This window comes from Homalodisca vitripennis, chromosome 5 (genome assembly GCF_021130785.1).
Source record: "Homalodisca vitripennis isolate AUS2020 chromosome 5, UT_GWSS_2.1, whole genome shotgun sequence".
Lineage (NCBI taxonomy): Eukaryota > Metazoa > Arthropoda > Insecta > Hemiptera > Cicadellidae > Homalodisca > Homalodisca vitripennis.
Genome location: NC_060211.1, coordinates 173,040,576 through 173,055,426, shown reverse-complemented (window position 1 = coordinate 173,055,426; position 14,851 = coordinate 173,040,576). Strand labels below are relative to the sequence as shown.

The 14,851-nt window shown below is 39.4% G+C and overlaps 2 protein-coding genes across 2 annotated transcripts in view; both read left to right on the top strand.

Moving 5' to 3' along the window:
- Nucleotides 1–1,226: 1,226 nt before the first annotated feature.
- The window catches only part of LOC124363185 (protein sprouty homolog 3), a 66,754-nt gene continuing 53,129 nt past the window's right edge, over nucleotides 1,227–14,851 (top strand). The window contains exon 1 of the mRNA XM_046818334.1: nucleotides 1,227–2,045. The gene's annotated coding sequence lies outside the window, so the exon portion shown is untranslated. The remainder of the gene's footprint in view (nucleotides 2,046–14,851) is intronic.
- LOC124363733 (serine-rich adhesin for platelets-like) lies at nucleotides 5,871–14,795 on the top strand. Its single transcript, XM_046818996.1, has 6 exons — nucleotides 5,871–6,019; nucleotides 9,027–10,520; nucleotides 10,606–10,888; nucleotides 11,686–13,237; nucleotides 13,408–13,560; nucleotides 13,796–14,795. The coding sequence occupies exons 1-4, from the start codon at nucleotides 5,871–5,873 to the stop codon at nucleotides 12,748–12,750; spliced, it is 2,991 nt and encodes a 996-aa protein (XP_046674952.1). The 3' UTR covers nucleotides 12,751–13,237; nucleotides 13,408–13,560; nucleotides 13,796–14,795.

Sequence of the window (14,851 nt, the reverse complement as noted above, 5' to 3'; positions counted from 1 at the left end):
AGAAGCGTACTTCTGTCAAAAGTGACTTATGATGAGTTTTATAACAGTCTTTAAATTTATAGTAAGTGTTAATATTTTAGCATTTAGAGCTGGAATTGGTACAATAGTTCAAAAGAACAGTCCCGCGAAATTTCATCTAACATATTTCTGGTCGACTGCTTCAAAAGGAGTCTTTGGAATCGAGTTCTGACCTTATGTTTTAGGACATTTTCTAATGTAGATTATGTTACTTGTCTAATCGCTGTAATCTAAAAGAGCCTGAAAGATTATTGTTCCTCTTTAGACAATTTACCATAAATGTAAAGGAATTGAAAATAGTAAACAATGTTTACACAGAACAGTTGATTGCATTTGACGAGGTTATTTTATTAATATTACATAACTTTAGAGACCTATATGGCATTTCTCGCTACATTACAGACCAGTGGGGCGTAGCCCGGAGGGATTTTCAAAGTAAGAATAGGCTAATATTCATCCCAGGGACCGAAAATATGTCCATGTAAAATTTCAGTACAGTCGGTTGTGTAGATTACGCGTGAAACTTTCGAACTTTCGCATTTATAATATGTTTATCAACACAATTTAAACCAAGTTCTTACAAATGTTCAACTAGATCGGGGCAGCAGTTTTAGCGTGATGGAAAGATACATACAGAATTTCACACTCACAATTTAGCTAATTAGACTGATCAGTGAGGTGTAGCTTATAAACCAGCCAATATTAAAACCATTAGAGATGCATATAATTACTGTAATAATGACAACATCGACTGTTTTGTGTGCAAGGTGCAAGATCCTCTAGATAAAATCCGGGCGATAACTTATGGTCTGGTCTGGGTGGAAGCGCCAACTACGCGGCTAGGAAGGTCAAGGCGACTAAACGAGTTTTATTTCAATCACGGGCGATTGTGGGAGGATATTTTACATTTCCCGCGCTTGTAATGAAGAACGAGCCACTTCTTTATGAAGGTCACCTTCCATCGGATTTTACACGCAAATAAAAGCCAGCCGTTATTTAAACAAAACAGAAGACGACGACAATAAAATATTGTTGAGTTTTAATATTCCGTATCGAGGTATATAATATAGGTCCCCGTTTTACTTTTGAGATCGGTAATTTTCGTTTGTGCTTAGAAGAAAAGCACATTGATTGAAGTCCTTGCTGGTATGAATGAACCAAGTATTCAGTTATTACGGGCGGTGGTGGGGGAAGTGGCCGGTGCGCATGCGCGGAACACTCCCAGCCTAGCTTCGCAGCCAGCAGGAGCGAAAATAACTTCAACTGTGTATTCTCAGTGTTTTGAACTGTTTAGATCGAGTTTTTAGTTATAATCCGTCTCCGTTTAGGAAGACGTTAGTACAGTGCCGTTGTGGTGAATTTTTAAACGGTTGTAACCAGTGGTAACAGTGTTGTGAAGTGTTTTCAGTGCTCTAAGAGTGGCCATGCTTTTAAACAGGACTGATTGTTGAAAACGTTGCAGCTCCACTGTCCTTCTCAAAACTCCTACACCAAAAACATGGCCGCTTTCACCGACTTTTCTCGGTAACGTACTTGTCAGTCGTGAGTGATAACTTTGCACGGTGTTCTGCTCTTATAGGTTATGTCCTGTACTGTGAGTAACCTCGCCAACTGACTGCAGTGGGGGTTCGAATGAATGAACTTATTGCGACAGACTCTCCTTCTTTCACTCGCTTCGATGCTGTACGGCCGTTTTCAGAGTTAATCGTACACTATGTGAATGACGTGGACCCGGACTGCCCGTCTGCGGTAAGATGTAACACTAAGGGAATAATGAAAACGAAATCTCGTTAATTCCGTCTTGGTCAGGCGCCACCGTTTATTTTTGAATTGAGTGAGACGAAAACGAAAACTCGAGTAGAAACTTTGGAAACCGTGGTTCATCACGGACCTGGCTACGCCGATTGGACCGAATCTGTTTCATTCTGGGCGAATATCGGCGTAAGTGTTGTGAAAAGTGAGTGTTTTTACCTGCCAAACTTGGGATTTGTGATCTGTGACCTGGTTGGCTGCTGCTGACAATGATGGTAAGTCATGCATTTTTTTCTCTAAATGTTGTTGACAAATAATTTATTTTATAAATTCTAGGTTTTAGTGCCAAATCATTTTAATGTGAAAACAGCTGCAATCTACATCTATTGCAACTAGCAAACTATACATATTGATGCATATAATAAGTTTCATCAATCAGGATTTAAGGTAGTCTACTATTTTAGCTGATTGTCAAAGAATACATAAGTTTTCATACTATGACTTGTATTGACTCAAATTCAAAATAGATTTTAGCCTAAATGTAACTTTGCCATAACCTTCTTTAGGCTAGGCTATCTATTAAAATGAAAGTCAATTTAGTTTAGTAAAATAGTTCTAGTTTGGAACTAAGGCTAGGTATAATCTTATTTAGTTCAGTAAAATAGATTTAATATCTAGTTGTAGTTATCTGAGTTTGCAGTTGAATAAGATATGCTTCTTTAGCATAAACATAAACTTTTGACATATCTTGGTTTAATCTACAGCTGTGGCATTTGAGATTTTTTGCTAAGTAGACTATAATGTTAACTTTGTCAACGTTTGTGCATTTTAAAGAAGAAGAACTCGTATTAGGGTTAACCTTTAATCTAATTAAATAGAAACCACTAGCTAATATCCTTTTAATAGGTCTGTTTTGTCTAGGAGTTGGTAAACAGATTAAGACATTGTTGTAGGCTAATTTGACCAAAATATTATAATATGCTGCTTCACAACCAAGTGGTCTACAAGGAATGTTATCTCTATGATTGAAAATACATTGACTGATCCTCATTTACAACTTAGTTTTGCGATAGTGAACAATCTAAACCACACAGTTAGGATTACCTTTAGTTAAATCAATACATATGTTGCTATTAAGAAGAGTATTCTTATTATAATAAATTAAATGTAGTAGTAATGTTTATCAGCCTGATATGATTGGATCATGAAAAAAAAAAACACAAATATCTATCTATGTCAATACCTTTATCTCTATTGGATGAATTTATCACCCATAAATAGAAATACGTTGTGCCTACTTTGAAGTGTTTAAAATCAATATAAAGTAATACAATTCAGTTAGTAACCTTTCAGTACACTGTAGCATTAATTTTTTATTATTTTCTTACTGTGTTTCAAAAACATGTATCATAATTCTAGTTTTCTATTAAAATTTGAACTTAAATTAGGTAAATTTACTAAATTAATACATTACGTAATACAATTTCCATTGTGATAAGTAAGTTTTAATACTATACCGCTAACTAAAGCGTCGTCAAATCAAAATCGATCATGGGTTAACGGCATAATTTTGTTCTTTTTAAAAATGGCAATCCCTTTAATTTTTACGTGACTATATTGTTGCTAAAAATGAAAAACAGGACCCTTTCACGCAGTGCTTGGATATACTGATGGGATATTTTGATAAAAAAAATCAGTAAGATCATTAATCTTGGCAAACGAATGCTTCTTTTTTCAAGATGAGATTCTTACACAATTTTTTCCTTGGTCGTCTACGGTCGGAGACACCACCCCAACCAATAATCTAGAGTGGTGCTACTAGGTCGGACAGTTAGTGCGCTGCCTATCGGCCTCCACACCACTTTATCCCGGGACGAACTGGAATGTTATGATCATTTATTAGGACTACCACCAGGCCGGATGAAGTAATGCGTTTTATTGCTCCACAAAAGGTTATAAAAGACACATAAATCGTAAGAGTCAACTGAGGGAATGCATTTGATCCTTCTGGGTGGAATTTGGAAGTGTCCGTCGACCCCCCTCCCCCCCCGGCTATTGTCTAGGCCCGGTCAAGGTCGACGCTGGGGTTCCAGGGACCCCGTCGTGCACCTCGCCCGTTGTTGAATGACTGGGGTCCGTGATTTGTATCTCCCCAGCTGATAAGTTATGTCTTCAAATCGATTAACCGAATTTCACACCGTGCCAGGGAACAGCTTGGAACCACGTGAGCGTTTACCACGGTCAGCTGACAGGAATCAATTTTAGAATTATTTCCGAATTGTTTTTTGCCTATTAAATTCAGTTTGTTTTATGTGTTTCACTGAAACTTCGAAAATTTTCAATTAACTGCGTCATAGGGCGTTTTCAATCTGTAGGCTACTTTTCGCCTCTGGGCTTCTATCGTGTATGGTGTAATTGTAATTGTGCCTTCAGACGGTGTAATTGTAATTGTGCTTTCAGAGTGTGTAATTTTAATTGTGCTTTCAGAATGTGTGATTGTAAAATTATAAAAACAATTTTGTACTTCAGAAAAAAAATTGTGACTAAAAATAGCTCGCTAAAAAGTATCCACTTATTTGTAAGTAATTATCTAAAATGTATTTAACAGCCTATTTGTATGAAATTTCAACACAAGAAATATTTATAATAAATGTTAAAATATATGAATTTTACGTTGGTTTATTTTTTTCAACAACAGCTGTTGCTTTTTGCTTCCATAGAAACAACTAACTGCTGATGCAAACTATGTCAGTACAGACAAAGGGTAATCCAAAGACCACTAAACAATTTAGACTCGGGTTTTCGAAAAATATGGTTATAATGCGATTGAAACATAGAAATAAATGTTTAATGAAATTTTCACGATTGTACTTGGTAAAATTCTGGTGAAGGACGCTGGGAGTATTAGTATGGGGTGTTTTATCGGACTTTAATTTTCGACCTTTGAGCTAAGGTCGAAATTGATTATTTCTGGTTTTCTGGTTTATACTACGTTGAAACACTGTTGTTAAAAGTTTTGATTTAACATTTTGTTGACTACAGATAGATCTGTTTAGCGTAGCCTAAATATTTTAATAATACCATAACAATTTTTCGACCCATGTGAATGAAGGTCCTGCCCCCAGAAATGTGAGTTTAAACACTAATTAATTACCTAAGGAAAAGCCTGTGTGTACACAACACTAGCATGAACTGTAGATGCAGTATTTAAAAACAATCTTCGCCCATTCAGTAAGCACTAGCCGAATTGCAAATTGACAAAGATTTCTCCACCTGAATCCAATGTAAGAGAACGATTAAAATCATATGATTGTAAACCTAACGTTTCCGCTACCGCTTTATGAAGGCTATTTATCGAATAGGCCTAGACGGAAGTTTAAATTAAATCAGATTGTAACATTGAGTGACAATGCGAATTAACAGATTTCCAGGGCGATCATGCAAACGTAGTGCGAATTAACAGATTTCCACGGCGATCACGTAAACGTAGTGAGAATTAACAGATTTCCACGCCGATCACGCAAACGTAATGCGAATTAACAGATTTCCACGGCGATCACGCATACGTAATGCGAATTAACAGATTTCCACGGCGATCACGTAAACGTAATGCGAATTAACAGATTTCCACGGCGATCACGTAAACGGAATGCGAATTAACAGATTTCCACGACGATCACGCAAACGTAATGCGAATTAACAGATTTTCACGGCGATCACGCAAACGTAATGCGAATTAACAGATTTCCACGGCGATCACGCAAACGTAGTGCGAATTAACAGATTTCCACGGCGATCACGCAAACGTCAGTGCAGTCGCACAGGTGTAGTTTGGCAACGCTGCCCACATCGACATGAATGACGGACACGTTGCGGAATTTACAATGGGGTCACTAACTTTCCCAATCATTCATGGTTCGCGGTTGTAGGCTAATAATTTCTCTTTCCTATCCCCCCCTCCCCCCACGTCCCCTCGCCTCAGCCCGCTGTTCAACTCGCATTCCAGTCAGCCGCCAAGGCTGTCCGGAGGAAGTCGCCTCTCTCGCCGGAAGTTAAGCCGCCATCTTCCCCGGCCGGATACTTGCTAATAAACCATCGTAATGGCGACCGCCGAATACGAGATTAGAGGCTTGTATCGGCGTTACTCAATCCCGGCGTTGCAGAACTCCCCGGCGACCCGAGTCCGCCGTTCGGCTTGGGCTCGGGAAGGGGCGATCGCCGCGGTCGCTTTACGCAATTTACACTTCCGGTAGGCCGGATTTATGCGCAGCACGGCAGGTATTTTACGATACAATAAGGTCGGAATACGTCCGGACGTGAAATACAGCGCGGGGCGGGGTTTAAATCAAGTGATTTCGCCGAGGGCGTGTATGATCCTTATCTGCGTAAATAAAGCAATGGAATTTAAATAGGCTGCACGTTTATGGGCGTCAAGTCGGTAATGAATTCAAAATCAAATATGACTAAACTGCACATCACGTTTGTTAGAATTGTTGTCATTCAACTGTTATTCACTGTAAAATAATCATATACCACAAATACTATATCTATAAAGTTGCATTATGGTTGTATGCATTAACTCCTTGACATTGTTTTTTTCCTCATAGAGTATTGGTGTTCTTTACTTTGAATGATTGGCGACTCCTAATGAAGACGGTTTCGAATATTGAACCATTCCGGTTTTCTTTACTTATGAAGGAATTTTTGTTTTGGCGTTGTTTACAAATATTGTGTTCTAAATAAAAGTTTTTATGTCTCCATGGAAATATGTTTGTACAATTTTTCTCCCAGGAGCGTACAAATGAGAGACATCGCGTCAAAAACACTTCTATTGTTTTAGTCGTATTGGTGTATAATTCATTACAAACACAGATGGGCAGCTTTGAAACGTTCTCATTTCGGAATATCCATTAGGGATTCTTTTAACTACCGATACTGTTTAAAAAAAGACGTATTTATGAAGTGCGTAGGCTAGGTAGTAATAGTTTTGTGTATCTCAGGAATTTGAATGATCTTAATATAGCAATAGTTAATACACAGTCGACAGGTACGTTGGTACAGTGGTGTGATGAACTGTACGACTGTACCGATAGAAAATGCGAGATAAGAAACCATGTATAACCTGAAATGTCAACTGTTATGGGAGTTAGTTGAGTCGCACACGTCTGTACAGATACTGCGTAGAAAATAAAATTAGTCGCACACGTTTGTACACGTTTGTATACATACTGCGTAGAAAATAACACTAGTCAACTAGTCGCACACGTCTGTATACATACTGCGTATAACACTAGTCGATAGAAAATAACACGAGTCGCACACGTCTGTACATACTGCGTATCGCAACACGTCTGTATACATACTGCGTAGAAAATAACACTATAGTCGAACACGTCTGCATACATACTGCGTAGAAAATAACACGAGTCGCACACGTCTGTATACATACTGCGTAGAAAATAACACTAGTCGAACACGTCTGTATAGATACTGCGTAGAAAATAACACTAGTCGCACACGTCTGTATAGATACTGCGTAGAAAATAACACTAGTCGCACACGTTTGTACAAATACTGCGTAGAAAATAACACTAGTCGCAACACGTCTGTATACATACTGCGTAGAAAAATAACACGAGTCGCACACGTCTGTATACATACTGCGTAGAAAATAACACTATAGTCGAACACGTCTGTATAGATACATAGAAAATAACACGAGTCGCACACTTCTGTATACATACTGCGTAGAAAATAACACTAGTCGAACACGTCTGTATAGATACTGCGTAGAAAATAACACGAGTCGCACACGTCTGTATAGATACTGCGTAGAAAATAACACTATAGTCGAACACGTCTGTATAGATACTGCGTAGAAAATAACACTAGTCGCACACGTCTGTATAGATACTGCGTAGAAAATAACACTAGTCGAACACGTCTGTATAGATACATAGAAAATAACACTAGTCGCACACTTCTGTATACATACTGCGTAGAAAATAACACTAGTCGAACACGTCTGTATAGATACATAGAAAATAACACGAGTCGCACACGTCTGTATACATACTGCGTAGAAAATAACACTAGTCGAACACGTCTGTATAGATACATAGAAAATAACACGAGTCGCACACGTCTGTATAGATACTGCGTAGAAAATAATACTAGTCGAACACGTCTGTATAGATACATAGAAAATAACACGAGTCGCACACTTCTGTATACATACTGCGTAGAAAATAACACTAGTCGAACACGTCTGTATAGATACATAGAAAATAACACGAGTCGCACACGTCTGTATAGATACTGCGTAGAAAATGGCACGTGTCTATAGATATTGCATACGAAATTGCACGAGTCACATGTACATTTGTACAGATGCTGCGTAGATACTGTAACACATATTTTCAAGCCCGTGATCGAGTAGATGATCAATGATTGCGTGTTAAACAATACAGGATCTAGATTGACAGAACAGTGCGGAATGGAAAACAATGTTATTGCCGTTAAATGCAGTGAACCGTAATGTAGTTGACTGAGCATCAGTGAAGGGGCTGGACAAATATCACCTATCTCTGTCATATCACCTCTCTGAAACATGTGACACATTATCTTAACTACTGCACATACATAATATTTTGGTAGCCTCGGTGTGTAGGAATAGACTAGACTTTAATTATGTAAACTCTAATATGGCAAGATAACTCGAATAAAATGGCATCAATTTAAATTTTGCATGAAACTTTATTTTAATGTAGACAAAATCTCTCAGTAGGTTGACATAAATTTTCTTTTGTATGGCGGGAAGTGTACAAATTTATTTTACGTATGATCAGTCTTACAGAAAATAAGATATTATCCGCAGATATTATCTGTAGATTTGGAATGTAGCATATAACCTCAGCGAAGCCCGTTACCCTTTGGTTTAAAAATGTTCTCTTAGAATAAATTATCTTTTAGAATAAATATTATAATGCGTTGTTGTACAACTGCACACTGTTAGAGGACGTACGGAATTCGCTAAATAACAATCCAGGTTGTGTAACAATATACGGCCCGAATCTGTAATTAGCATCGGTATTACATGATCAAGACGTAATTTACAAAGTAGAATCAACTTGTTCGAAGGAATAAACACGAATTTCACGATTGGACGATCCTGAAACATGGTAGAAATTGAAATTGATATTTGTAATGTTAGGGATGGACATTTAAGTTACAAGTATCGTGTCGGTGTCGAGCAGTGCGGTGACGTACATAGGGAACAGTCAAGTTACAAGTATCGTGTCGGTGTCGAGCAGTGCGGTGACGTACACGGTGAACAGTCAAGTTACAAGTATCGTGTCGGTGTCGAGCAGTGCGGTGACGTACACGGTGAACAGTCAAGTTACAAGTATCGTGTCGGTGTCGAGAAGTGCGGTGACGTACACGGTGAACAGTCAAGTTACAAGTATCGTGTCGGTGTCGAGAAGTGCGGTGACGTACACGGTGAACAGTCAAGTTACAAGTATCGTGTTGTTGTCGAGAAGTGTGGTGACGTACACGGTGAACAGTCCAGTTACAAGTATCGTGTTGTTGTCGAGAAGTGCGGTGACGTACACGGTGAACAGTCGAGGTACAAGTATCGTGTCGGTGTCGAGCAGTGCGGTGACATACACGGTGAACAGTCAAGTTACAAGTATCGTGTCGGTGTCGAGCAGTGCGGTGACGTATATAGTGAACAGTCAAGTTACAAGTATCGTGTCGGTGTCGAGAAGTGCGGTGACGTACACGGTGAACAGTCAAGTTACAAGTATCGTGTTGTTGTCGAGAAGTGCGGTGACGTACACGGTGAACAGTCGAGGTACAAGTATCGTGTCGGTGTCGAGCAGTGCGGTGACATACACGGTGAACAGTCAAGTTACAAGTATCGTGTCGGTGTCGAGCAGTGCGGTGACGTATATAGTGAACAGTCAAGTTACAAGTATCGTGTCGGTGTCGAGCAGTGCGGTGACGTACATGAACAGTCAAGGTACAAATATTATGTCGGTGTCGAGCAGTGCGGTGACGTATATAGTGAACAGTCAAGTTACAAGTATCGTGTCGGTGTCGAGCAGTGCGGTGACGTATATAGTGAACAGTCAAGTTACAAGTATCGTGTCGGTGTCGAGCAGTGCGGTGACGTACATGAACAGTCGAGGTACATGTATCGTGTCGGTGTCGAGCAGTGCGGTGACGTACATGAACAGTCAAGGTACAAATATTGTGTCGGTGTCGAGCAGTGCGGTGACGTATATAGTGAACAGTCAAGTTACAAGTATCGTGTCGGTGTCGAGCAGTGCGGTGACGTACATGAACAGTCAAGGTACAAATATTTTGTCGGTGTCGAGCAGTGCGGTGACGTATATAGTGAACAGTCAAGTTACAAGTATCGTGTCGGTGTCGAGCAGTGCGGTGACGTACATGAACAGTCAAGGTACAAATATTGTGTCGGTGTCGAGCAGTGCGGTGACGTACACGGTGAACAGTCAAGTTACAAGTATCGTGTCGGTGTCGAGCAGTGCGGGGACGTATATAGTGAACAGTCAAGTTACAAGTATCGTGTCGGTGTCGAGCAGTGCGGTGACGTATATAGTGAACAGTCAAGTTACAAGTATCGTGTCGGTGTCGAGCAGTGCGGTGACGTATATAGTGAACAATCAAGTTACAAGTATCGTGTCGGTGTCGAGCAGTGCGGTTGACGTACATGAACAGTCAAGGTACAAATATTGTGTCGGTGTCGAGCAGTGCGGTGACGTATATAGTGAACAGTCAAGTTACAAGTATCGTGTCGGTGTCGAGCAGTGCGGTGACGTACATGAACAGTCAAGGTACAAATATTGTGTCGGTGTTGAGCAGTGCGGTGACGTATATAGTGAACAGTCAAGTTACAAGTATCGTGTCGGTGTCGAGCAGTGCGGTGACGTACATGAACAGTCAAGGTACAAATATTGTGTCGGTGTCGAGCAGTGCGGTGACGTACACGGTGAACAGTCAAGTTACAAGTATCGTGTCGGTGTCGAGCAGTGCGGTGACGTACATAGTGAACAGTCAAGTTACAAGTATCGTGTCGGTGTCGAGCAGTGCGGTGACGTATATAGCGAACAGTCAAGTTACAAGTAATCGTGTCGGTGTCGAGTAGTGCGGTGACGTATATAGTGACCAGTCAAGTTACAAGTATCGTGTCGGTGTCGAGCAGTGCGGTTGACGTACATGGTGCCGGTCAGAAAGGCGATATCAGGGTAAATGAATGGGCAGCTGCGAATACGAGACCGATGTTTTCAGGCGGATGTTTTCAGGACGCGCAGTAGCGACAGGAAATGGGTGGGGGGACCATTGAACGAAGCGGACAGGCGGGCTGCCTTGCCCCTGCTAGCTCACAGCTCACAGCAGCCGTGGTCGGTCCCTAGCTCTCGCCTTAGCTCGCTACCATGTCGCTGTACCGCGCCATTCACCGCTTCACCGACCTTCACCCTACTTACACTTAGGTGACAGCTCAGCTCAGCTCTAGCCCCACCCGGGCCAATGTTCCCGTCTCGTGAAATATATGTAAAAAAAGTATGGAAATTTGTGTTTTGTACTTATTTTATTGTACATCATACAGATTTCTTTACGCACAGTTCAACCTGCATACTGTTGTAAACATGAACATTTATTAAATATTATAAAAATTGTAATAAGGTACGGGTATTTTAAAAATAATACCCCCAATATAATTAATTTGGTTTTGTAAACCATACTCAATACTTAACAATTTGCAAGAAAATTTTAAATTTGAATTTAAATCAATATCAGAATTACAAGAAAACTCTAAATGTTGTTTTGTTATCTCTAACGTGATCAGTATCATAATTGTAAGAAACTCTTTAACGTAAACAATATCAGAATTTCAAGAAAAATCTAAATTTTGTTTTGTTATCTCTCACATGCACAATATCAGAATTGCGAGAAAAGTCTGAATTTAGTATTGTTTCCATCACGGGAAATCATCATAATTGTAGGAAAAATCTAAATTCTGTTTTGTTATCTCTCACATGCACAATATCAGAATTGCGAGAAAAGTCTGAATTTAGTATTGTTTCCATCACGGGAAATCATCAGAATTGTAGGAAAAATCTAAATTTTGTTTTGTTATCTCTCACATGCACAATATCAGAATTGCGTGAAAAGTCTGAATTTAGTATTGTTTCCATCACGGGAAATCATCAGAATTGTAGGAAAAATCTAAATTTTGTTTTATTATCTCTCACATGCACAATATCAGAATTGCGTGAAAAGTCTGAATTTAGTATTGTTTCCATCACGGGAAATCATCAGAATTGTAGGAAAAATCTAAATTTTGTTTTGTTATCTCTCACATGCACAATATCAGAATTGCGTGAAAAGTCTGAATTTAGTATTGTTTCCATCACGGGAAATCATCAGAATTGTAGGAAAAATCTAAATTTTGTTTTGTTATCTCTCACATGCACAATATCAGAATTGCGAGAAAAGTCTGAATTTAGTATTGTTTCCATCTCGGGAAATCATCAGAATTGTAGGAAAAATCTAAATTCTGTTTTGTTATCTCTCACATGCACAATATCAGAATTGCGAGAAAAGTCTGAATTTAGTATTGTTTCCATCACGGGAAATCATCAGAATTGTAGGAAAAATCTAAATTTTGTTTTGTTATCTCTCACATGCACAATATCAGAATTGCGAGAAAAGTCTGAATTTAGTATTGTTTCCATCACGGGAAATCATCAGAATTGTAGGAAAAATCTAAATTTTGTTTTGTTATCTCTCACATGCACAATATCAGAATTGCGAGAAAAGTCTGAATTTAGTATTGTTTCCATCACGGGAAATCATCAGAATTGTAGGAAAAATCTAAATTTTTTTTATTTCTCACTTGAACAATATCCAAATTGCAGCCTACGTGTCTTCTTTGGCAACGTTCGTACGTAAGATCGTACATTACATCTACTTTGCTTTCTTACTTTTACACTATCTACATCTACGTACTTTAATGACAGCTTATGACATACCGTAATTGTGCCTTAAAAGATACATAGGTTTACAAGAAGGGTATGTGGGGAACCACTGAAAGATATGGGCAAGAGTTTCTTAATAGCGTATGTTTTTGGAGTTGATTATTGTATCTTAACACTTTGAACTTTCTCGAATTCGTCCATCAAGGGGTTGTTTTTGATGTCACTAAGGTAAAATATCAATGACAAATAGCCAGGGGAGTCAGATGAATGCCAGGACTACCATCCTGGACCATATAAGTCACCGGGGACGGTTGAATTTGAAACGAGCGTGGTCATTAAACAAGTCTAGTGCTAGAGCCGCGGTCGGTGGCGTGTGAACTGATAAAGCTGTGGATATGGAAGGAATGTATGGTTCTGATCGCTGATATCATTTATCAGCGCAAGGCGGCTGTCGTGTTGAGGTGATACTGCTATATACAAACCGGGCAGATTCTGTTGTGTCGGAAGTGTGGATGTATGTACCTCTGGTCAGGTGTCGTGGTGAGGTGATACTGCTGCTATATACAAACCGGGCAGATTCTGTTGTGTCGGAAGTGTGGATGTACCCTAGTCTGTCAGGTGTCGTGTTGAGGTGATACTGCTATATACAAACCGGGCAGATTCTGTTGTGTCGGAAGTGTGGATGTACCCTAGTCTGTCAGGTGTCGTGTTGAGGTGATACTGCTATATACAAACCGGGCAGATTCTGTTGTGTCGGAAGTGTGGATGTACCCTAGTCTGTCAGGTGTCGTGCTATATACAAACCGGGCAGATTCTGTTGTGTCGGAAGTGTGGATGTACCCTAGTCTGTCAAGTGTCGTGTTGAGGTGATACTGCTATATACAAACCGGGCAGATTCTGTTGTGTTGGAAGTGTGGATGTACCCTAGTCTGTCAGGAGTCGTGTTGAGGTGATACTGCTATATACAAACCGGGCAGATTCTGTTGTGTTGGAAGTGTGGATGTACCCTAGTCTATCAGGTGTCGTGTTGAGGTGATACTGCTATATACAAACCGGGCAGATTCTGTTGTGTTGGAAGTATAGTTGTACCCTAGACTGTGCTGTCTCTATTGGGTTGACCCTTTTTTTTAATTAAAAGAATTAATCGCAGATCTTGAAGTTGGTACAGAATACCAACTGGATTATTTGGAGGATATTAAAAGTTTACACCCCCTCTCCCCTTGAAAAGGGAGGTAGAAGGGGGTAAATTTTCAAATTGGAACCCCTATCTTGTGGCATGTAATTTTAAAGGTTTATTGAAAAGAAACAAAACCATTACATAAATAAAACATATCTACAATGTTTCTAGCAAACGTTATGGGCACATTACCTTTTACATTTTAGGGTGTAAAATGTCTGATACGCCTAGATATATTCCAAACGGATTGAAATTCGATGTATAATCTTTACCATACTTATTAAAATACTTTTTTTATTTTTTTGGAGGATAAAATATTTAATCCCCTTTTCAAAGAGAAAGTAGAAGGAGTTACCCCTTTAAAAGGGAGGTAGAAGGGGGCAAATTTTAAAATAGCAACCCCTATCTTGTGACATGTTATTTTAAAGGTCAATTAAAAAGAAACACAATGGCACTAAGAAAACATGTCTACGACTTTCCTAGCAAATTGTATGACCAGATAACGCAAAAAATAAATAGCTGTAGGGACAATGCCAATGTCTTGCGCATATCAACACAATGCATGCATGATATCTTTCAGTAAGGCTTTGAGGTGCCCAGTGTATCCCTTTAGGCAGTATCAAAAGTTTGTGGTGTGCAGTTTTGGTAAGATATGTCTTTCTCCAAGTGACATTACAATGTCCATAACTTTTGCTTGGAATGTCGTAAAGAAGTTGTCTTCATGTCAATGTGTTTATATTGATTATACCTTTAGAATGACATTTCACAAGATAGGAATTGCCGTTTGAAAATTTAAAGTTACCCCCTTCTACCCCCCCCCCCCGTTTGAAAAGTCGTAAGTATTCTTCTCTAAAAAAAGACTTTTCAGGTGACAGGATTCCAGAAGTCAATTCTACAG

Coding starts and splice junctions, on each gene's coding strand:
- LOC124363733 (XM_046818996.1), top strand. CDS start 5,871: ATGGCGACCGCCGAATACGAGATTAGAGGCTTGTATCGGCGTTACTCA. Junction 6,020..9,026: donor TTACGCAATTTACACTTCCG/GTAGGCCGGATT, acceptor GGTGTCGAGCAG/TGCGGTGACGTACATAGGGA. Junction 10,889..11,685: donor TGTCGGTGTCGAGCAGTGCG/GTGACGTATATA, acceptor AAACAATATCAG/AATTTCAAGAAAAATCTAAA.